The sequence below is a fragment of the Acipenser ruthenus genome, chromosome 13 (assembly GCF_902713425.1).
Source record: "Acipenser ruthenus chromosome 13, fAciRut3.2 maternal haplotype, whole genome shotgun sequence".
Taxonomy (NCBI): Eukaryota; Metazoa; Chordata; class Actinopteri; order Acipenseriformes; family Acipenseridae; genus Acipenser; species Acipenser ruthenus.
In genome coordinates, this window is record NC_081201.1 from 22543150 (window position 1) to 22567730 (window position 24581).

A 24581-nucleotide genomic window follows, 5' to 3' on the forward strand; every position below is an offset into this window, starting at 1 on the left:
GCTAAATATGCGAGTAATTCAAACAATTTTACACCTGTGTGATAAAGCTTGCTAATGATCTGTTCTTGGTTGGTGATGCAGGTCTCTGTGAGGCAGACCACAAGGTGGTTGGGGTTCATTAGAAATGACTGACAGCATCTGTAGATTCATTCAGTTCAGATGAATAGGTGCTGCTTGATGAGCAGCTGAATAAAAAGACTTGTCACTGTCTTTCATTCACATCGGAGAGCAGTAAACCATGAACAACACATGCGGGCTGAATGCATTTCACAGCTAGTTTACTACTGTATACTGAGCCATCCTAACTATTAAACACTCAATATATTTTTATCTATTGAGCCACACTGCCATATTTCTGTAGACTTCCATGTGGGGCATTTGTATATTTACCCTCCAATAAGAATCGCAGCTGCACTGATATTCGTCAATAACATAAAACACACTGACAAACACTTCATGTCAAAACATGTGTCTAATTGTGTTAGTAGGTTCAATTTGATTTAAGGAGTCATGACATGTGTTTGTATAAGCCAATAATCAATTTGGATAATCACATTTTGTATTTTTATATCTATATTGTAAACACACAGAATCCATTTTCTTGCCCTTATGGAACAAAAATATACTGAAATATATGAGAAATATAATGTAGTATATTACAAAATGTACTATACAATATATGCCAATAGATATTTAAATATATTTTTGTTCCATAAGGGTGACTACAGCCATCTGTAGCTGATTTAAATGCTGTACACTGCACTACTCACTATACAAGAAAGACATAGACTGAAGACAATAATTATTCAATTCTGAATGCTAATACAATTCAATTAAATGTTTTGGAGCACTGAGAATAAGAAATTTTGACTCAAAATGATTGACTGAAAAACACAGTGTTGCATAGTAAAAGTTGCTGTTGTCCATATCGCAACACTTGTTTTTACTCTAGAACATTTTCCTAGAACAATAGATTTCCTTCTAATCCAGTTCATGCTACCTCCTGTAACAATGCTGGTGCTCTTTTTCTTTCTCCTGTGTAAATGTCAAGAAAAGTATTCCACAGTTGATTTATGAACCATTTGTGATTAAAAATGTCAAAGGATTTGGCAATATGTTTATAAATATAACACTGCAATACGGGCAACACGGGACACAGCAAAGGTAATGTAACACTTGAAAACTTTGCAAGATGTTCAGTAACACCTTAAGAATTTTTTTTTTTTTAATTTGACACTGCAACTTACATTCAAAATATATCACATGCTTAAATAAGAGTACACCCGGTTATAAAACAAAAAGTATTTTGTTGTGTGTGGGTTAGTGTCTTTAATGGATTCACTGAATCATTTAAGGAAACTAGACTAAGTTAGGATGAAAAAAAAGGTTATAAAAAACAGAAACAGCTGAACGTTAATCACAATAACAACTCTGTTTTCTGGGCAGGCTTTGTAGTGTTTATCTCACTTTCTACAATCAACACAGAGCTGATAGGAACTACAACACTCTCTCTAACACTCTCTAATATATATATAGTACATTGCATACATGCAGTAAATGCTCTTATTGCTTACCTCACTTAACCTACAGCACTCGTCCATGTATTCATCCAGACTGTCACTAGTGGAATACTTCTGTAACCGCTGTTCCTCAAGATCACCTTCCGTCATATCATCAAAAGCCTCCCTGAATCCACTGCTAACTGGCCTGGTATCATCAATGGGAATTTCTGTAGGAACCTCCAGTCTAGAAGCCTCTTCCACATCCTTGTCTGTCTCCTCAACAATGTTCTCATGGCTGTGGTTAAAAAAAGAACCACCTGTTTTCTGGCGTTCAGTGAAGTCAGTTGGGGTATTTTCAGAGCTTGGAGGCTCACTGGACTCCATATTCTTCTCCCTGACTGCTTGCTGAACAGAATTGTCTGTCTCCTCCATCTCTGGGCACTTGCTGAGCAGGAATATGTGGTCCATGACTGGACCGGAGGCAGGAGAAGTGCTCAGATCCCCAGAATCACAAGAGGAGCCCCTGCTGTGGACTACGAAGCTCTGCTCCGAGCCTGTAGGAGTAGACGGGGAATTGGCTCCACTAGGCAGCTCCACACCAGAGTCCTCCGATTCAAATTTGAACAGCTTGGACAGCCTGCTGCATTTGGATTCCTCAGTGCTGAGGTCAGAATATGGTGTCAAATAGCCGGGCTTGTTCTGACTTTGCCCTGGTAGAGAGTGCGGCTCCTCGTGGCTCTCTGAGGGCATGTCTGACTCTGCAATGGAGTCGTTGGCGAGAGACTCTTCAGCACTCACAAACTCTGCTTGGATGTTATTCGTTAGGATCTTCATCTTGGTCAGCACCACTTCGCTCTCCAACGGCATATCCTTTTTCCCTGCCAACGAAACAGAGATAAGAGATTACTATAGCCACAAAGAACAGAACCTCCTACTGGCTTGGTTGGATTTAGAGAAGTACAGAATCACTCTTTCTTCTTTCAAATGTATTTGAAATGCAACCAAATAAATAAACCTGACCTGGGCAACGTTTTGCTATTAATCTTAAAAACTGTTGATTTCTAAACAAACAAACAAACAAACAAACAAACAAACTGAGGTCCTATAGATACCGTTTATTTAAAAATGTAAGAGTGGCTGTGGCGAGGTATGTAGACCCAGCACAGAATGCATATTGTACATTGGTTGTATTTTGCATTTTGGGTTTGGAAATAGAGGTAATTCAGTCTGCAGCCTCTCCCCTGTACTGTAGTTGTGTCTGTGGCAGGAGCCTGTAGCTGTTTGAAACTGATGGTAATTGAAGTCACTGACATTCAGTTGGCCATTAATACAGTTGCCACGGGCACAAAATAGAGCACTGGGATGAGTTTATTGAAAGAGAGTGAGAGGAACACCTCAGAGTTTTGATTAGAAAAGGCTGGAGAGACTAAGAAAAAGCAAGAGATGCATAGAGAACTCACAACCCTGATAACAATGTTGGACAAAGACAATACTTTATGAGCTAAAGTAAGCAGAACTGGAGCTTCTGCACTAGCTGCCCAAAGCAGTCATTGCGATAACTGAGTTATGAACTTTACTGTTAATTCTCTTTTTTGGAAATACAGTACGGTACCACCTTTTCCTTCTAATCCAGCTATTAAGATTATCAGGAGATTAGAAATGAACATGAGTTTAGCCTCCTCAGATAACCTCTGCCTTTACTTAAGCCTGGCGATGACCGTATTGTGCATCACATAAAAAGCATGTAACATACAGTATGAAGGAGTAGGACAGTTATATGTAACACATACTTATATGCAAATACAGCAGGACCTGTGTCATGTATAGTATTCTGTAAATGTAAGTTTCAGTCACAATGGGAAATAAAATGGACCATACAGATGTCTGTTTTATTGTTTTTACTCACTGGAAAAGGTAACTGTAATTCAAGGTGTTAATCATTAAGGTAAAGGCCAGGTATCTCTCCATTGCATACTGAATCAGTGCCTTTGTTCCTCAAGGTGGCCCTACACCCTATTCACAGTTTTGGTTGTAATAGTTTTGTTCTATCACTGCTTTAAAGGGCTTAACCCTTAACAAGCAGAAATGAGTGGCCCACATCATTCAACAGTGCCCGTATCACCTTGATGAAGTGAAAACCATAACTAAAAGCAGGACAGCGATTCTGTTAATAATTATTATTACCACCAGATTGAACAAAGCTGTCGTCACATCGGAATGGCTGTGAAGGGGCTTGTTCATGGTGCTACACATAGATAAAAGTATGCAGCTAAAAATAGGTCAAAGGAGAGAAGTAAGGACAGTTTCAGATGGATGCTCCACAGGCGTGCCGAACTCAATTGAAATTAAGTACCCGTTTGAACCAAATTTCATTCAATTCGATGAACCAATTGGTTTCATACTGGCAAACTGAAATCCTATCGTACTTATTCCAAAGGTGTCTTAAATAAAATTGCATCGTAGACAAATGATGACATATGGTTATTATAAAGGAAAACTCTGTTATTTGAGAACAGTAGGCGGTAGGGGGTGGGGGTGGGGAGGCACCTTCGGGCAATATTTAAATATATACAAAATAGTCATTTTGTGTGCATTTCACCATCAAAATATACACAGACCAAGTGAGTTTCATAAGGAATAAGACACAGCGGCACAAAGTGTAAAAATATTTATGTAAGATTCAAAGCAACAAGACAAGGTATTAACTACGTTGCAAATTAGATGTAGTGTCCTTAGATGTCTTTTTAAAATAAATACAAATAAAATACATTAATCTTCGGCACTAAAATGCTTTCATTCTATTCGACACGTTTAATAGGTCTATTCACACATTGTAAATTGCGCTGGTCTCTCGTAACAGATAAGACTTGAAAACATGTTACAGACACCAATGCTAATCAGGAAAGTTCCGCCTTTCGTACATTCGTTGTGTGGACGCATTGGGAAACAAAGTTACAATTTTAAAGGCAGTGCATGACTGCTTGTCATTTGGTAGCAACTGTTACTCATTAATATAGGGTTGGTAGATTGTTACATTTATTTCTGTTCTCTCTACCTGTCTTTAAAGATGTAATTAGCATCGTTTAACCATGGGCTGGATTAAATCGAGCTCAAATATTTTGTAGCTCAACATTCCTTTAATGAAAACTGGTGGCTTTCCTCTCACTGTAAGGAGGATGTAGTCACTACTACACACCGCTCGTAAAATAGATACACACAGCTTGTTAAACTTAACAAATAACAAAAACGTAGAATTAACAAAGAAACGACTTGAAGTATTAATTATCTTATGTGTTTGTATTAAAAGGGGTGCAGATTAACAAATTTACCTTGTTAATCTGCCTTCCTTAACGATTGAACGTCTCTTCTGAGTTTTTACCAGAAACATAAAATGTCACTTTCTACTTGAATCCATACTAAAAAAAAAGTCTCAAATTCCAAATATAGTATTAGTATGAGCCTACTAATGGAAATTATCGTGCCTCACTGGCCTGTGTTGAAGTACCAGTCACAAAAGGGCATAGTGAATAAAAAATATATAAAAACATGACAGAGAAGACAGCTCCACTAAAAATAAGTATGATTTTTTTTTAATTAAATTAAAATAAGTGGCATAAAGAACGTGGACTGGTCCTTACTACTAGTAAAAAGAAATGCAGGAAGGTTATATTGACACATGTTAACAGTTCAATATCCTTTGTTCTCGACTGTTTAAATGTGGTTCTGGAAATTACAGAGATTAATTTCTAATGTTTTGGCATCTCACATTGTTTAACATATCATATCACAGCAAAACCAGCTGCTAGGTCAGGACATATTTGTGAGTAAACGCTGACTCTCTCGCATGACAGTGCTTGGTGCTGATACTATCAGTGATAAGTTGGAACAATGAATGTTGCCCTGGCATAGCAATGCTTAGTGCTAATTGGTTCAAACACTAAATGCCAGCACCCACACGGCAATACTAATTGGTTAAAACAGTTGAAACATGACTTTCTTTTAGGCAGTGCAAATGCTCATTCATAAACTAAAGTTAACGAGAAAAGTTGCCAGTCCCTCCCTCGGCATGTGGGGGTGCTACTGCACCTCCAGCACCTCCACTTCCCACGTCCCTGTCTACTCATGTACTTAATTGGGACTTAGTCCGAATTTTGTGCTTGAATTGTGTTTGGCACGCCTCTAGAGCATCCGCCTAACACATTTTATTAAATGTCACACCCATTTTTGGCATTATCTGTGTTATACATTGCCACGTTCCTGACCACATACCACAGAGTTGTGTTGTTGATGACCTACATACTTGCCTTCACCTTTCCTGTAGAAAGATGTCTTCTGCTCTGAAACAGCATTCTAGCAGTTAGAATGTACCCTGGGCCCTAAAACCAAAGAGCTACACAATAGAAAACTACCAAGATAGGGAAGTAATGTAAACACTAACCCGTTGGAGTTGTATTTCCATGTTTTTGCCAAGGCAAGATAACATCATTATTTACAGTATACTAAGAGGATAGTAAATAGACTGCTTCACTGGGAGGGAATGAATGTCAGGATGTCATTATTTCCCCATGCTTTAGTGGCGTGTTGCGAATGCCAGAGTGTCATTGAGGTTGTTAATTACAGTGGGATGGTTTAAGCCTCAAGCCATATTTATACTTCACATATAATTGCTCCACTTTCAAACACTATCCATTTTACTTTCTGTTTGCAAACCATTCAATTAGATTACCCTTATAAAAACACTAATTTCTAGTTCCAGTCATATATAAATATGGGTTACGAAAATTGAAACTAGCTGTAAGCATAAACATTTCTTTATTAAAAGTAATTCTCAAGATGTATGTAAATTCTGCATTAAGGGTGATTATCAAATATAAATTAGAGAAACCCTAATGGGTGTGTGTGACGGGGTACTACCGGCCCCTGTGCATGTCTTGTATTATTTTGTATGTGTTTATTATTATGATTTATGTATTTTATATATGACGGCAGAAAAGCTGGTATTAGTATGTATTATATTTGGCAGGACGAGCGAGGTGCCATCTGCCATTATTTGTTATTGTTTTGTTATTTTAAAAAATACCTAGTAAGAATTCGTGACTGTCAGATACTGTACTGGTTGAACTGGCTGGCACGCAGATTATGAAACTTGTGCAGACCATGACTGAGGTGTAATAAGATAATTAATAGTTAACCCCTCAGCCATAATATAAACGACCTGCAGTTTGGCTGCACAGGTAGTGTGTTAAACTGAGTTAGAAAGAGACATGTTGCATGTAACCTACAAAGGAACCAAACAAATGCTACTTAATTTGAACCAAACTGAAGGTACTCGTATCCTTTGTTTGTTTGTGTTTGTTTATTTTGGCCATCGTGCCGTTTTCTTTTGTTATTTGAAATACTGTTAAAATAAATACTGAGCGCAGCCAGTGGCTCATTCAACCTGCCAGTACGTTGTTTGTTTAGATTAATTTCCTGGTCTGATGTCATCTACGAGCCATCTTTGCCACAATCTATGTAGTTTTTTTTTTTTAATGAATCCATTGTATAGGAATGGTTCTTTATAAAATCCAAACCCAGTAACTTTCAGAGAACCCGTTCTAAGACAAACACTTTGACTTGATTTATTTTTTCAGCGTTTATCACTGAACGTCGTACGTTTCTTTTAGTATTTCTAAATCCAACACTATTTTGTTTAATAATAGGTACAGATGATATACAGTGCCTATAGAAAGTCTACACCCCCTTGAACGTTTTTCACATTTTGTTGTGTCAGTGCCTCAGAGTTTCATGCATTTAAATGAGGATTTTTTCCACTTATCTACACACCATACTCCACACTGTTAAGGGGAAAAAAGTTTTTATTGAGAAAAAATTATATATTAAAAATACAAAACTGAAAGATCATAATTGGATAAGTCTCCACCCCCCTGAGTTAATACTTGGTGGAAGCACCTTTGGCAGCAATTACAGCTGTGAGTCTGTTGGGATAGGTCTCTACCAACTTTGCACACCTAGATTTGGCAATATTTGACCATTCTTCTTTACAAAACTGTTCAAGCTCTGTCAAGTTCCTTGGGGAGCGTTGATGGACAGCAATCTTGAAGTCATGCCACAAATTTTCGATTGGATTTAGGTCAGGGCTCTGACTGGGCCACTCAAGGACATTTACCTTTTTGTTCCTTAGCCACTCCAGTGTAGCTTTGGCTGTGTGCTTTGGGTCGTTGTCATTTTGAAAGGTGAATTTCTGTCCCAGTTTCAGCTTTCTTGCAGAGGGCAGCAGGTTTTTCTCAAGGACTTCTCTGTACTTTGCTCCATTCATTTTCCCTTCTATCCTGACAAGTGCCCCAGTCCCTGCCGATGAGAAACATCCCCATAACATGATGTTGCCACCACCATGCTTCACAGTAGATATGGTGTTCTTTGGGTGATGTGCTGTGTTGGGTTTGCGCCAAACATAACTCTTTGCATTTAGGCCAAAAAGTTCCATTTTTGTTTTGTCAGACCACCAACCTTTTTGCCACATGGCTACACAATCTCCTAGGAGTTTTTTTGCATACTTCAAATGGAATTCAAGGTGGGCTTTCTTGAGTAATGGCTTCCTTGCCACCCTACCATACAGGTCAAATTTGTGGAGTGCTTGGGATATTGTTTTCACATGCACACTTTGACCAGCCTTGGCCATAAAAGCCTGTAGCTCTTGCAAAGTTGCCATTGGCCTCTTGGTAGCCTCTCTGATCAGTCTCATTCTTGCTCGGTCATCCAGTTTGGAGGGACGGCCTGATCTAGGCAGGGTCTTGGTGGTGCCATACACCTTCCACTTCTTAATAATCGTCTTGACCGTGCTCCAAGGGATATTCAAGGCCTTTGATATTTTTTTATACCCATCCCCTGATCTGTGCCTTTCAACAACTTTGTCCCGGAGTTCTTTTGAAAGCACCTTGGTGCTCATGGTTGAGTCTTTGCTTTGGAATGCACTACCCAGCAGAGGGAACCTACAGGAACTGCTGAATTTATCCTGAAATCATGTGAATCACTACAATTTAACACAGGTGGAGGCCACTTAACTTGGTGTGTGATTTTGAAGGCGATTGGTTACACCTGAGCTAATTTAGGATTGCTATTACAAGGGGGGTGGACACTTATCCAACCAAGCTATTTCAGTTTTTATTTTTAATTAATTTTCTATAAATTTCTAGAATATTCTTTTCACTTGTAAGTTGTGGGGTAGGATGTGTAGATAAATTTAAAAAAAAAACTATTTTAATGCATTTTAATTCCAGGCTATAAGGCAACAAAAGGTGAACATTTTGAAAGGGGGTGTAGACTTTCTATAGGCACTGTACCTACAGCATCACCCGATCCACTCAATATAAAGACACGGACATCTGCAATACCCCTCACTCAACCCTTTCTTTTCTATCTGCAAAGAACGTCAGAGACACTGATAAAGACTTGTAGTCGAAACGTTTGACGATTAACTTTTACTATTTCTATAGACCCCACACATCAGACGGAGACCAAAACCAAAGTGTTTCAACCCCTGGTATTGAATCTTGCTTGAAAATGGGAATAATTTGGTTTTGCATTCCAAGGATATCTCCTGTACAATCACCGCTTCCTTCCAACCAGGTGGTGTAATAGAGCTACCAGGAATGGGAACATGCAGCACTGGGTAAGCACAGGCTGTCACTATCGAAGGCCCAAAACTGACAGTCCCGCTTTGATCAGCTTTCCAGTTTAATATCAATATGGAGTGCAGTCATATGGAACATCTCCTCTTTCTTGCAGCCTGGCACCCGATACCCTGAGTGTCAATCACAGCATGTATTCTGATTATTGGAAATCACGCGCAGCTTTTTAATCTGTCTCCCATTACTCATCAGACCAGTTTATACTCCATTCTATCAAACCCTCTTTTGTCTTTTATCAGGAAGTGCAATAACAAAATGTTAGCTAACAATCCAGGGGCACGATTATCAAGATTTATTGCATCATTTTTTTTTGGGGGGGGGGGGGGGGGTGGTGGGGGTACTTTTTTATTACTTATTACAAAACTAATACAGTGTTAGTGAAACGCCAAAATAGTGAAATATTAAGAACAGTAAATTAATGTAGAGCTCTTATACTGGGGAGTATAGTACATGTACAATTTTCAGTCAACATGGTCTAATCATGAATTAGCCAAATTTGAGAATTATCGACTCGTGAAATAACGAGGGAGTAGTGTACTGTCCAAACATTTATAAGGTCAATGTCTAATGTGTGGGTCTTAATCTGACCATTGAAAGATTTTTGCACTTTATCATGTGGGGTGGAGACCTCCAAACCCTCGAACATGAGAATGTAAACCAAAACTAATTTAAACAATGAAGACAAGGAGAAAAACGTGTTGTTGAAACTTGGGATTTTATGTCTCTTTTAGTATTATTACAAGCTGAGAAAACTAGTAACAAACAACTGAGATGCACCTTAAATTGATCTTTAAATTGTGGTTACTGCTTTTATAACTTTAAAATCAAAACCCTAAAGCCTTGTGAACTTAAAGCACGCAGAAGTTTATTTGAGGGATAAGATATTATTACACAACTGCCGACAGACTACAGGAAGAAAATTGAATATGTGGATTTTAGGCAACCTTCATGTACATTGTTTTTCCACATGGGTAACAGTGAATGGTGTTGCAAAATGTGAGCTCAGAGTTAAAACAACTACTTTTTCTTACACACAGCAAACCTGTTCTTGACTGTCAATGCAATAGTCAAATGGAAGATCAAAGCCTATTACAGATATTGTATACCTAGTTTATTCACTTTGTGCCCACAGGGCCAGTACAGGTACACCTCAATAGTGCAGCACACATACAAAGAGAGACCTAAGTATACCATAGAGTCTAAATGTAATGTATAAAAAGTACATAAATACAGAATGTGCTCTGATTTTTTTCAAAGAAAAGTGTATTTAGTACTGAATGAGCTAACAGCAGCAAACAACTCAACTTGTGCATCACCAGTCAACAGGGAAGCTTGCACAGGTGTAGAAAGCGAGACTAATAATGAAACTAGTCTCTCTCCCGTACCTCAGTCTCACATTAATGGTGCACAAAGCCTTTGTGGGGAACCAACAAGAGGTGTGGCCTACCCTGATCCTGAAGAGCCACAATCCAGAAGATTTTCTGGGTATCTTTCAATCATCAACAGGTAAGACCTGTAATTTTTTTTTATTATTATTGTTGACCAATTAAGAATATAATTGGTTCAGTAAAGTATTTGAGAACTCAGGTGGAACGGAAACCAGAACACCCTGCGGCTGGCCCCCCCTGAACTAGAAGCTTCTTCTAATGGTCTTTAGTAGAGAACATGTTGCTTTGAACTGTACTGAGCTAGTTTCAATGATGTGATGAAAAACAGAAACAATACAAGTACTGGAAACCAAATAACACCAAGGGTTAGAGAATAATTCAATTTTGTACACCTTACAGTATTTATTCTACCTTTAAAACTGTGCTTTGTAAAGTGCTTTGTAACTACACAGCTTCCAGATTAAATATAGGACTGGATAAATGGGTGCCATATAATGAGTTTATCATCTTTCCTCAAACTGAATGTACACTCAATGATCTAATGGGAAATTACAGTTTGAAAACCGGCATTGAAATTGGTAGGTATTGTGTAAAACAATGCTTGTATTTTTTCTCATTAAGTTAAATTTTTTTTATTTTGTCTGGGTGTTGGTAATTGTCTACTGAAAACAATGGGTGTCTGTTTTTTCCATATCCTTGATTGTTTAGGCTTAGCAGGCAGTGCTAGGAGTAAGCCAAAATCAACAATTCACGTTTACTGCTCGCAAACTTGTTTTCAGGCTTATTTACAGACATTATTTCACTGGACAGCATATAAAAGATGTACAATTTCTACTTTACTTTCTTGACCAAGAATCCTATAATACAAACATAATAATTTACGGTTCTGAATATATATTCACACAATCGTATGTCTAGAGTTTATTTTTGGGCTGTAATTACCATTACCAATCCAAAACCAATGAGTGACATATATTATTGTGATGATAATATTTTTGACACATTGTGGCAATGTGCCCCGCCCCTGTGTGCATATTATGTGTTGTATGTTGCGTGCGTGTGTTAATGTTGGTGTATAGTCATTGGTACACAGGATATAAATGGGTCTGTGTTTCACGTGTGATTTGAAAATGTAGATTTGTATTTAGGCACGAGGAGGGCACAAATCACTTCACGTGCTGGTTAAATGTAATATGTGAGCACGGGGTTGCACAGAATTAATTCACGTGCTGGGATTCAAGTGAATAATTAATTAGTAATTGAATCCCAGCACAACAGTATATATAGACACATCATCATTCACTCAGGGTTCGGTGTTCGTGAGTGGAGAACGGGTGAGAGAGAAGGAGAAATAAAAGTTAGGTTAAATATCAATTGCTATTACGTGCTGGTAGGACCAGCACGATACTTGTTTATTTAAAACTCACCGTGTTTGTTTGTGTGTCTGTCCGTCTGTTTACTGTATAGTCCGTTTTGTTTGTCTCTTTATTTTTGTCGTGAAGTGCCGTGTCCCGTGTTTTGTGTTAAAACCTTTTATTTTCTGTTCTGTTTAATTAAATGCTGATCGAAAGCATTCGCTCAGCTTCACCAAACCACCCCTCCCTGTCTGTTTATTTCCTGCTTCTGGTCTGACGCCACCCACTCCGGCCGTCTTTGTGACACACATACAATTTATTTTTTACATATTCTTTGTTTCTTAAAACAGAAAAATGTCTGTTTTTCCCCAAACCTTGTTCACTAAAATAAATACGGCTTTTTACACAGTTTCTTTGAATTTTTCTGTCATTTATATACAATATTCATTCCCCAGGTGAATTTCCATGTTTTATTTTAAGTTATTTTTTTCTAGTAATGTGCTTGTACTGAGAGTGAAAAATGGCTTCTGTTTTATAATAATAATGTAATATTTGTCATTTTCTTTTTATCATACTTGAAAATCAGTACATATGGCTTCTGTTTTATAATAATGTAATATTTGTCATTTTCTTTTTATCATACTTGAAAATCAGTACATTTTTTTAACAGCCTTTTCATTTTAAACTTTGGTGGTTACATCGGAAATTCCAGCTGGCATGTAAAAAAGTTTAGATTTTACATTTATCAAGAGAACAAAGCCCATGTACACTAAGCTTTGATTGTGGCGTTCCTCACACAATTCCACATTTCATAAACATGCTATTTTAAACTCGTTTTGAGAGTTACAGTAAACTCCCTCCTTCAGACCAGCTTGATATAAGAATCAGCTCAGCATTAGGACTACATCTCTCCCTGTTGAACTTAAAGCTCTCTCACAGTTTCACTAAGTTTACAGCCTCGGTACGCCAGTGAAGCAGTAAAAATGTCAGCGCCCCGGAAAAGAGGAAAATAATCTTCCCATCGGCTTTTAAAACCGCCAATGCGGAAGTTAATTGCCATTGATGGATACTCAATTGTAAACTGAGGGAAGGACAGCTTTTCTTGTTTTGAAATTAACACATTAATTAATTGATTAATTGAATACCTGCCAAAAAATGTGTGAGTGTGTATGAGTAGCGAGTAGCAGCACACCCCTATTTATTATAATAAACAGTGTCCTCTATAGAGACTGTGGAGGTACTATAGGACTTATCTTCTGTAGGTGGGTCTGGTATTGCTTTTACTGTTGTACATGGTTTTCACAAGCTCCACTATTTCAGTAGGGCTCGGTACTGATACATGGTCCTTGAGATGTAATATTCGGTGTGGTTCAGGTATCAGGTTGCTAATTTGTGCACATTCCCATGTATATTTTCCAATATTATATGCTTAAAATCCAGTACATACAGTGTTAAAGTTGGCAGCCAGCTGCTGTTAAATATTACTTTTTTGACAGTGTACACATTGACTATACAGTAATATTTACAAATGATTAAACTGTGCAAACTTCTATCTGAAAGGAATTGAAAGAATTGTCAAACATTTACTTGACTCAGATCTCCAGAATTCCTTACAAAGGAGTTTTTTTATCTTATAAATTGTTGCTGTCAAACTTCTCATGTAAAGATTTGTTTTTAAAACTGCATATCTTTGAAGGTTCATTGACTTTACATCACTAGATGATATAATACAATGCTGAATGAGCTGTTGAGGCCTCAAAGACACGGCTTTATAGCTGCTCGTAGTTAATTATTATTATTATTATTATTTATTTCTTAGCAGACGCCCTTATCCAGGGCGACTTACAATTGTTACAAGATATTACATTATACATTATTTCACATTATACAGATATCATATTATTTTACATACAATTACCCATTTATACAGTTAGGTTTTTACTGGAGCAATCTAGGTAAAGTACCTTGCTCAAGGGTACAACAGCAGTGTCCCCCACTGGGGATTGAACCCACAACCCTTCGGTCAAGAGTCCAGAGCCCTAACCACTACTCCACACTGCTGCCAGACTATATGTTATGTTAAAGTCTGTATAGAAGAGAGTGGCAATCAACTCAAAATGAATGGGCATCTCAACCCACTGAACTGAATAGAAGGGCTGGATGCTTACCGCAAACCATACAATTCAAAGACAAGCATCAACTGAAGAGCAAGCTGTGTAGTCAAAAGTACGGGTCTTTTGCTGATGTCAGTATCATCAACCCATTACAAACTCCTCGGGCAAAATAAACTTTAAATATAGTATTCACATTCACAATGTTTTTTAGTACCAGAATTTACAGTGATAGTTTATTTTATATTTAAATTACATGTTAAAATATATAGAGGGAGAAACATTTAAGAGACAGACGTCCATACATACCAGTGTAAAACTTGATACCTGTGACTGATTTGTTTGTTTTAATTGAGACGGTTGTAATTTTAGATTCTGTTAATTGAAAGTGGTTCTATACTGTTTGTTTGCTGAGCCTCTGGGACTTTTCTTGATATTCAAAACAAATGAAATCTCCTCTACATAAATAAGCTTAGATAAATAAGTTACAAATAAGTAAAAAATATTTCTACCAAAGCAGTTTAAGTTGAAGTATTCTGCCAACTACATAATGCGTTAAGCTGAGGGACCACGGTGCCACTTTGTGTCTTGGAACGGTTTCAGGAGACTGGGTTTCGGGCCAATACATGGCTAACCAGGGGAGACTTGGGGTTTGATACAGCAAAGTTGCCTCAAACTAGGTCTCCTGGTCTCCTGGAACCAGGTTTCAAGACACACTTCCTGAAAGTGGCTTTGTGTTCCCTCAGCTTTAGTATCTTGTAGAGCGATAGAGTAGTGTGCTCATGATCCTGAACATCTTGGTATTGTGTTTGTTTAGCTGCTTAGATCTCGGTATTTCAGGTCAAGAGGTTGTATAAACGTAATGGAGATCCTACAGTAGGACACAAATGACAAGCTACAGTGACAATGCAATGGTATATTCCAACAGGGTTATAAACCACTACTAATCTGACAAATAATTGAGGTAACAATAGTCAAAGAGGTTGACTAGTCTCCAACATGTTATTAAATATGTATTTTTTAATGTCTTGTGCTCTGTTTGTGAAAGTACTATAACCTAACATTTTGCTGTTGGTACATTATAGTTTAAAACTGCTTGGAATTTTTTTAAACTACTGTATTTATTAATGTTCTAAAACCGCACGCTGAAACCGCACGGCTGTCACTTTATTATTTGACTATTTGGTGCTGAATATACACAAATGCTTCATCTAGAAGTCGTTTTCAATGTCTCCAAATCTTGTAAAAGACTATTCAGTGATATAGGAGGCTGTGTGGTCCAGTGGTTAATGAAAAGGGCTTGTAACCAGGAAGTCCCTGGTTCAAATCCTGGCTCGCTCGCTGGCTCACTATGTGACCCAGAGCAAATCACCTCCTTGTGCTCCGTCTTTCGGGTGAGATGTTGTTGTAAGTGACTCTGCAGCTGATGCATAGTTCACACACCCTAGTCTCTGTAAGTTGCTCTGGATAAAGGTGTCTGCTAAATAAACAAATAATAATTCCAAATAGCAGCATAATGTAGTTAAACTGCAGTATACCTATAACTGAATTTGAGTTTACCCTGGAAAATGTACACAATAGCTGTGCTGTTATCAAGCTTTCTGCCTGGTTTTACTGTGCATTTCACCTTTTTTGTGTGTGTGACTTCCCTTTGCTTTCACAGTGCTGTTACAGTACTCTAACCGCTGTGCCGCTGCTGTGTAACTGAACTATACCACAATGTATTAGATTGCAAATACAGGAATATCATAGCAAATAGCATGGTTATGCATGATATAAAACCGTGATATTTCCATACCAAGTTGCTCTTTAAGAGTATCAGAATCTAAGTCACAGTGACGTACTTATACATTGATGGTCTCATGAAAGTAGGTCACATTTTCATGGTGTTGACAGCTGCCTGCCTGAGCTATAGATAGCTATATCTTGAGAATCACATATAATAAAGCTATGCATGATATATACTTATATAGATGATAGGCATGCAGGTTCTAATGCATATTTCATGTTTACTGACTGATTTTGTATTTGTAAACGTGGAGGGTGATACGTATACTTTGTTTCTTAAATGAGTTCAATGTGAAATGTCGAAATCTGCTTCCTGATGCTAAATGTTTTATCTCTGGAATGCATGACTCAACTTCTGTTTAAACACTATTAACTCCAATTCTATCCCTGCAAGGTTTGTTTCAGGATTACTACTTTGGATAGCATTGCTTTTTTCGCTTCTTTTGTAATTGTATAATTATCTACAAGAGGTAAGATAACTTAATTGTGTAGGGATATTAACCAACCAAGGCCTGAAAAACATGTTGTTGCCTTTTCTTACCCCTTGTCATTATGTCATATGTGCAGCAAAGGGAGTTTTGCATTTCAGACAGGGTTCCAATACAAATCTATAGGGTGCTGGCAAGCAAACTCATAAAACGCAATTTTGCTGTTTTCCATTGAATTTAAATATGCTTTACTATACCTGAGCTTTGCAATGCTTATCTATGCTTTACCAAGCTTTTAATATGCTTTATTATGATTTTACTACTGGTAAACTTTTATAAGGCAAAATGAAAATAAATAAGTTCGGAAAACTAAAAAGCAAAACAAAAAAAAAAAAAAAAGTTTATGCTGATGAGAGAGTCTCGTATAATTGTCTTAATGCAGTACCTCCAGTAAGTTTAAATGCTTAGGGCGTTTATTTTAATGATCTAAATACCACACTTGAACTGTATGAATCTGTCTTGTGTTTTACTCAAAAGATCTTTTGACCTACTTCTTAACATTACAATAAAAAAGGCAGTGGAATGAGGTCTATGTTAGATTGTAAAAATATACACAGAGCTATAAGAAACTGGGTCAAGTAGACAAATGTTTTGACAGAAATGCTTTTTTCCATCTGTAGTGTCAGCAATATGTCTGGTAACACTTAAAAACAAGTGGTGATTCATATCAGTTGAGAGTCAGAATAATGATGTTATTAACCAATACCGAAAATAAATAAGGAATGTACTGCATGTGATGGGGGTCCTATTTTTTTTAAAGAACATCTTCAAAATGAATCTAAGGTAGCGTTCTGAAACATGATACTAGGTCCTGTTCACAAAACCTTGAGGACTTTCTTAAGGAATGTTTTGGGAAGGACTGTTTTATTGGTTTATTCTCATTTTTAAAGCCCTGTTTAACCAGAGAGAACATTAATAAACACATTAAAAAACATTCCTTCAAACAGTCTTTAGTTTTGTGAAATTGAGTCCAACATACTCTAAAACCTCTTAAGAAAAGTCAGAGTTTTGATGAAAACAAAGCCCAATTTTGTAATGAATATTGTACTAAGCTTATTCTATCATGCGATAATTCTCAGTGGGATAAGTTGTTCTATACATGGGAGAATACTCAGTGTGCACTGAAGATTCAGTGCATAACTTCCAGAGTATGTCACAAACTGAGGATTACTTAATTACATTTCAATAGGAAATACTAATTTTAGTTAAATGTAACTGCATTCGAAATCATGGCACTAATTGTGTATTGTTACTGTATATGTTTTGGGAAAGAATCATAGCAAGCTACAGGAAGGACAATGCAAGAAAACTCAGGACACGTTCAGCTTATCATTGACATTCGTGTGGAATTGTGATATCTCATAATATAATACATGGATCCAACTTGCATCTCATTTCTTTGACCATGAAAATAGTGCCTCTAATAAATTGGATTAACTTGAATCCAACTTGAATCTCATTTCGTTGACTGTAAAAACACACGTTAAGGTGAAGACAAGGCAGAATCTTGGTTTCTGGACAGCATCAGTCAACTGGGAAATGAACAAGGACATGCTGAGGAAAGGAAGATAGACTTGGAATGTGGGCTACAGAAAACTAACAACAGGGAAAGATGGAGGCAGAATTAACAAATCCTTGCAAACACAGAAACATTTAAGAAGTGAAATACAATGCATCTGAACCCAAGCAGAAGAAAAAACACTTATAGAAATAAGACGGTTACCCTACGTTTCCATATCCCTGTAGTTTGTATATTACATATTATATACGTTTATGTACAGTTGACCCTGTCTCTTATGGTATAAGAGTGTCTTATAAGCCCTATGGGTGAGGTTTCTGTCGCCCAAAGTGCTCCTATACCATAAGAGATAGGGGCCACTGTACACAAGCGTATTATACAGAACGTTTTAATTAAAAAGAACAATATACATAGTTAATGCTGTTAGCCATGTCTTTAGACTTTCTCAGCTAGCAGTCTACAATGCACGAGACAACATGTTCTGGAATGTTCTGAAATGTGCTGCCTAGATAAGAGTAGCTACACACTGTTCAGTTGTGCAAAGCTGTCTAACATTAAACCCTAAAACCAACAGGATTAACCATGCATAGCTACTGCATCATGCTTTACTCTCCTTTACAATGCTTTTGCCATATTGCAGTGAGCGCTGAACTTGCAAATATTTGGGGATCAGTGTCTTTAAAAGGGTCTGTGGAGGCATTGGCACTTCTATGAGAAAATGTTCAAAGCAGGTCAGGATCAGTAAGGGAGTTTTTCAGTAGACAAGTCATGCAGACTATGCTTAAAACTGTTGTATAGTTCAGTGGTGTGCTGGTTAATGACAGCTACCGCATCATCAGCTTCTATTGAGGGGCTCAGGAAGAAGACAATACTCATAAAAAACTAAAGGTGAAAAGTTTAAATGTCTAACTGGTAAACAGAAATCCTAAATGGCACTAGACATTTAACTGAAAATGTACTGATGTATGAGGGTCTTGCATTGGTTTTTCATTGAAATATATCACTTGATACTCATGTGCACCATTGTACATTAATACTGAGTGTGGAAATGAGTGGGGAATTTGAAATAATAAAACTATAAGAAACCATACACCAAAAGTTTTAAGGGTTAATCTGTAAATGTACAGCCTTAACAAAAACCCAACCTCATGTCTTTTTTGAGCTTAGAGAATTGTGATTAAAACAGAATATACCATACATATAATATATATGTCCGCCCCTTCAGAGCAATATTCATGATCTTTAATTATACTGAGATTTTATTTGTATTTATTTATTTTTAATTTAGAGTGACCAATTATTATTTTTATTCATTTTCCCCCAATTAGGAATGTCCAGTTATGTTTTTTCTCCTCACCACAGTGAGTCCCCACACAGCACAGACGTTCTGAGGGCGTGTGAGAGTCCTCCGATCTAAAGCCAGAATCGCTTTTACGCTAAGCAATCCAGAGGAGAGGTGGAGGTGGCTTCGTATCCCGGAGAACAGAGACCAGCCCTGCCTCTTATCCGCTCTGAATGTGCTCGGTGTCTGACCAGTAGGGTTCACTGTTGCACGATGAGGAGAAGCAATCCCTGCCGGTTTCCCATCCCCCACTCCGGGAGGGTCAGGGCTAATGTGACGCCCCCCTCGAGGTCCCAGCAAAGTTTATAAGAACATAAGAACGTAAGAAAGTTTACAAATGAGAGGAGGCCTTTTGGCCCATCTTGCCCGTTTGGTTGTTAGTAGCTTATTGATCCCAGAATCTCATCAAGCAGCTTCTTGAAGGATCCCAGGGTGTCAGCTTCAACAACATTACTGGGGAGTTGGTTCCAGACCCTCACAATTCTCTGTGTAAAAAAGTGCCTCCTATTTTCTGTTCTGAATGCCCCTTTATCTAATCTCCATTTGTGACCCCTGGTCCTTATTTCTTTTTTCAGGTTAAAAAAGTCCCCTGGGTCGACATTGTCAATACCCATTGCAGCAATATACTTTTTGTAACAAGGAGACCAGAACTGAACACAATCGTCTAGATGAGGTCTTACTAATGCATTGTAAAGTTTTAACATTACTTCTCTTGATTTAAATTCAACACTTTTCACAATATATCCGAGCATCTTGTTGGACTTTTTTGTAGCTTCCCCACATTGTCTAGATGAAGACATTTCTGAGTCAACATAAACTCCTAGGTCTTTTTCATAGATTTCTTCTTCAATTTCAGTATCTCCCATATGATATTTATAATGCACATTTTTATTGCCAGCGTGCAGTCCTTACACTTTTCTCTATTAAATGTCATTTGCCATGTGTCTGCCCAGGTCTGAATGCTGTCTAGATCATTTGAATGACCTTTGATGCTGCAACAGTGTTTGCCACTCCTCCTATTTTTGTGTCCTCTGCAAATTTAACAAGTTTGCTTACTATACCAGAATCTAAATCATTAATGTAGATTAGGAATAGCAGAGGACCTAATACTGATCCATGTGGCACACCACTGGTTACCTTGCTCCATTTTGAGGTTTCTCCTCTAATCAGTACTTTCTACTGTTTTCTACATGTTAACCACTCCCTAATCCATGTATACCATACAAAAGAATTAGATTGCAAAAGAAAACTGCTGCTAATAATCTAAGCACACCTATTATTTGATAAACTGTAGTTACAAAATGTACATAAAGACATCATACCATAATAATACACGCAACATCTATAAGGACCAAAATACAACATGCATGACTGACTGGAGATATCACACACTGGAGTTGTACATTGTCGTGTAGAACCATATACATTTCTATAAACATTTCCCATTCACAGGCTATTTGCAAATCTCACACATTGTTGGTTGTTAGTTTTAGAAGCGACATAGTATAGCAGGACCACCTTGCTAGACCACCAGGTACACATTTCCCATGTTAAATCACTTCAGACTCGAAGATAGTCCCTTGAGTGGATAAGCAGGATTGATTGTTTGTTATGTTTAGGCAAACATTCATTTCTCACCTGGGGCTGCCTTAAAGAAACAACAAAGGTGTGAAGGTCTGTATTTCCTTTCCTCTTTCCAAATCATTTCAACAAAATGCAGTAGATTTGCAGTAGAAATGTTATTATGTGTAAAACGCTGGGATGAGACATAAATTAGGAACACCTGCCATAACACTGTCAATAGGGTGCACGTGAGGCTTTAGGGTGCTGGAGGGATATGAGACTGATCCTAGTAATTTGTACTGCCTTTTGAAATAAATAAGCGTTTGGAATAATAAGTGGCCTCCCCCCCCCCCCCCCCCCCAAGTGTATGGAATTTAACAAGACGGTCTGATTGTTTTAGATCCAACTACTTAGCCTGGTAGGCTATTCCATGCATTTATAACTAAAAATAAGTGCTTTCTACTTTCTGTTCAGAACTTTCTTTTACTCAGCTTCCATGTATGCTCTCTCGTCCTACTTTCTGTGCTATGCTTGAAGTAGTCACTTGGGTTTATCTATGCCATTGAGGATTTTATAAACTAATTAATTCCTCTCTCATCCTCTTTAAGCTGGAGAGACAGGGTTGGGGTCAATTCCTTATTGTTGCCACTGTGAGAAGCTAATTTTAACAGAATACTGCTAATTGCAATTTTGATTAATGATCTGATGGAACTGATTAAAAGGGAATGAAAATTGGCATTGGAATTGAGAATTGATTTTTAAAAGAAATTGGAAATGGAATTGGAATTGAAAAACAAATGTTGACCACAACCCTGCGGAGAGATTTCATTCTTTTAACCTGTCCTCATAGCTCATGCCATTCAAGCAGCCTTGCTGTCCTTCTATTTGAACTCTCAAGTACTGTATACCTGCCACCCGAGTGCCTACTGTCAGCCCCCTATCAAGCTTGTCAGAACTGCTGTCTTGCCTATCTTGACTAAAACCGACTTACAACAGGGAGATACATATTTTATGCATGTCAGGCATTTGCATAACAAATTAATCAGTCAAGCAAGGGACAGACCAAAAAGTGTGTACTACATATATCAAGCGTTTCAAAATATTTTGTCCGGCTCTAATTGGTCAGTTTGGAAACTAGCCTCAGTCTCTGTTATTTAGGATGTTGCTACCACAAGAGGGCAGTAGTTAGAATGTAGGTAGTATTTAGCTAATTAACATTTAGAATGGGATTGTTTATCAATTAGGTTTAATCTACAATATAAAAGACCCCAAAAAAAGTTTACCACAGTACATTTACACAGTAATGTTATAGTTTTACCACAATTATACTATGCATTTATCATAGTTTGGCATGTTTATTAACATGCTTTACCAGACATCTCTGGGCTTTGCAGAAAAGTGTGAGTTAAAATTTTGTGAAATGTTTATGACAGTATGTATTTTAATTTTAATTTAAAAAAAAATGAGAAAAGCACTTTATTAAAATACACTTTAGTTCAAAAGCCTTAACATGTTCCTCCTTGACCAAAATGTACCTTTACATGTCTCTTATAAAGTAAATGCAACATTCACATTTTGCACACACCCTCAGCTTTGAACAAAATGACAAAATATACAACATCTAGTCTTTCTGTAAGCTCTGAAGAAACATACTGTAATTGAAGCTCAGACAACTGATGAAGCGTCTGAAGGCATGTATCAACAGTGAAGTCAAGGCTATGTACTGTAAACAGTATTTAATGACATACCTTTTCTCCATGGAGCCAGACTAGTGAATGTTTTATGCCAGCCGAACATCACGCTGGCTCTTTTGTGTCTCCGGTTCATTTGTATAATCCTTTCAAACTTGGTCCTCTGCAATGTTAGTACAATTCAGTGACAGCAAACTCTTCAGCAGCACAGAGCCTTTCTCTAATGTAAATGGGGATAATCTCAATCACTTCAGTATCTTCTGCTAAAAGATTAAACTTGGTTTAGCCAGCTTAGAATTCTAAAGCCCTCCCAGTCACGTCAAAACAGTATGTTTTTACTGTTGTCCAAATACAAATATTCATTTGCATTCTGTATCCTTCAGCAGTCCACAGGCTTGTGAGCTACCAGTCCCTGCAGTGTGCTGTCCTGTGCTGTGCGAGCGTCTGAGGGAACTGAGCCCTCTGCTGCTCAGCTCTGCTTTTCTGAGGTTGCTTGCTGAACTGTGAATGGCAAACAGCCAGTAGGGATTTATAAAGGGAGCAGCCCTGTGGAATGCCAGTTAATAAGCCAAGGTAAGAAATCAGGGTGGGTAGTGGATGGGGCTTGATGGGTTGCAGTTACCTAAGTTATCAACCTCCCAAATTCGGATTTCAAACGTATTTATTTAACCAGGATAGAACCCTTGAGATATACATCTCATTTTCAGACAAACGCTTGTCTGTAAAAATCATCATGTGCTGAATTGAAATATTTACAGGGGAGGTCGAATGGCCAAATTGTAAGAACACACAGGACACTAGAAGCTTGGATTAAGCAGTGTACTCTATGTGAATGCTGGGTTCAGAATGTTTTAAGATAGAATAGGAATCAAATTATTAATATAGGGCTATTTAAAAATGGGAATATATTCTTTTGCTGTCTGTTTACTTTGTAACATTTTGACATCGAAAAACAATGTTGTATTTGACCTGACTCTCAGATACTGTGATACACCGAAAGCAGAGAGCCACTGGAGGTGTCAGGCTAAAATGCTGGTTAGGCATGATTTTTATTAATTATAACCTAGATATTCCAGATCACGCAGGCTATTTTTCACAGCAACAATGGTTATATATAAAAATATAAAAAACGATAAAACAGGACTGTGAAAAAGCACTATCATAACAAAAGATTAATGTGGCTTAGTCTAAAATTAAATAACCAGCCCACACAGCAAATAAAGCCCTTTTCATCATTATACTCATTTACAACAAATAAGCTTTTCCCTAGGCACAGATACAGCAATCTTCATAATGCTATTAATACAGTTGTGTAGGTTTACATTTCCAGACCATTCACTCAAGTACCTCACTCTTCATGGATTTTCAGCAAATGTCCAAGTAATATGTCTGAACATGATAATTGATTCATTTAATTCTCCTACCCCTTCCCACTGAAAGCAAGAGAATTTCAGGAATCAACCAATTAACCTCTGCACATTTTCTACCAACACAAACCAGCTCCCTGCAGCCCTTCTTCAGATTCCTAACAGCAGGCAGGTTTTGTTCTAGGTCCCTTTTGTTTGACCTGTAAGTACCACTGCCTGCTTTGCTGTTACAACATGATAAAATGCTTTTAAAAAGTGTATTAGCACTTTTTAAAAGCATGGTAAACTAAGGTATTGCAAATGGCAAACTAACTAAAGGCTTCATGTAAAAACTCACATTTAAGGTGTTTTAAGAGAAACACTTTAAGAGGAATGATGCCTAAGGCTAAGACGTTTAAAATCAGTTTGTTATTTTATATAAATATTGTGAACAAATATTTATGGTATTTGTTTGTTTGTTTTTTAACTTAGACTATAAATATTATTTAAGTACTGGTACACCACAATAGATAAAAACAACAGAAATGCTGTTTTACAGGTATGTCAGCCTGTTTATAATTGAGACAACATGACAGTAGGGTCTTAAAGGAGTACCAAAGTTTAAAAAAATGTCCTAGCTCTTGTTGGCATTAGCTCGCTGAGATCTTTTGTTTTTCACTTGAATTTTATAGTTAAATCTGGAATGTGAAGATATTTCAAACAAAAAGTCGCTGCTACTTCCTGGTCCAAAATTACATCCTGTGCCATAACTGCAGTCAGGTCATGTGACAGGAAGT

General features: G+C 37.5%; 1 protein-coding gene across 1 annotated transcript in view; it reads right to left on the minus strand.

The window, feature by feature from the left end:
• LOC117418112 (uncharacterized) overlaps positions 1–22927 on the minus strand; it is a 48231-nt gene extending 25304 nt beyond the window's left edge. The window contains exons 1-2 of the mRNA XM_034030718.3: positions 22496–22927; positions 1575–2380 (exon numbers count right to left, since the gene is read on the minus strand). Coding sequence (XP_033886609.1) covers positions 1575–2380; positions 22496–22574 — 885 coding nt within the window. The 5' untranslated portion in view covers positions 22575–22927. The remainder of the gene's footprint in view (positions 1–1574; positions 2381–22495) is intronic.
• Between the last annotated feature and the right edge of the window lie 1654 nt (positions 22928–24581).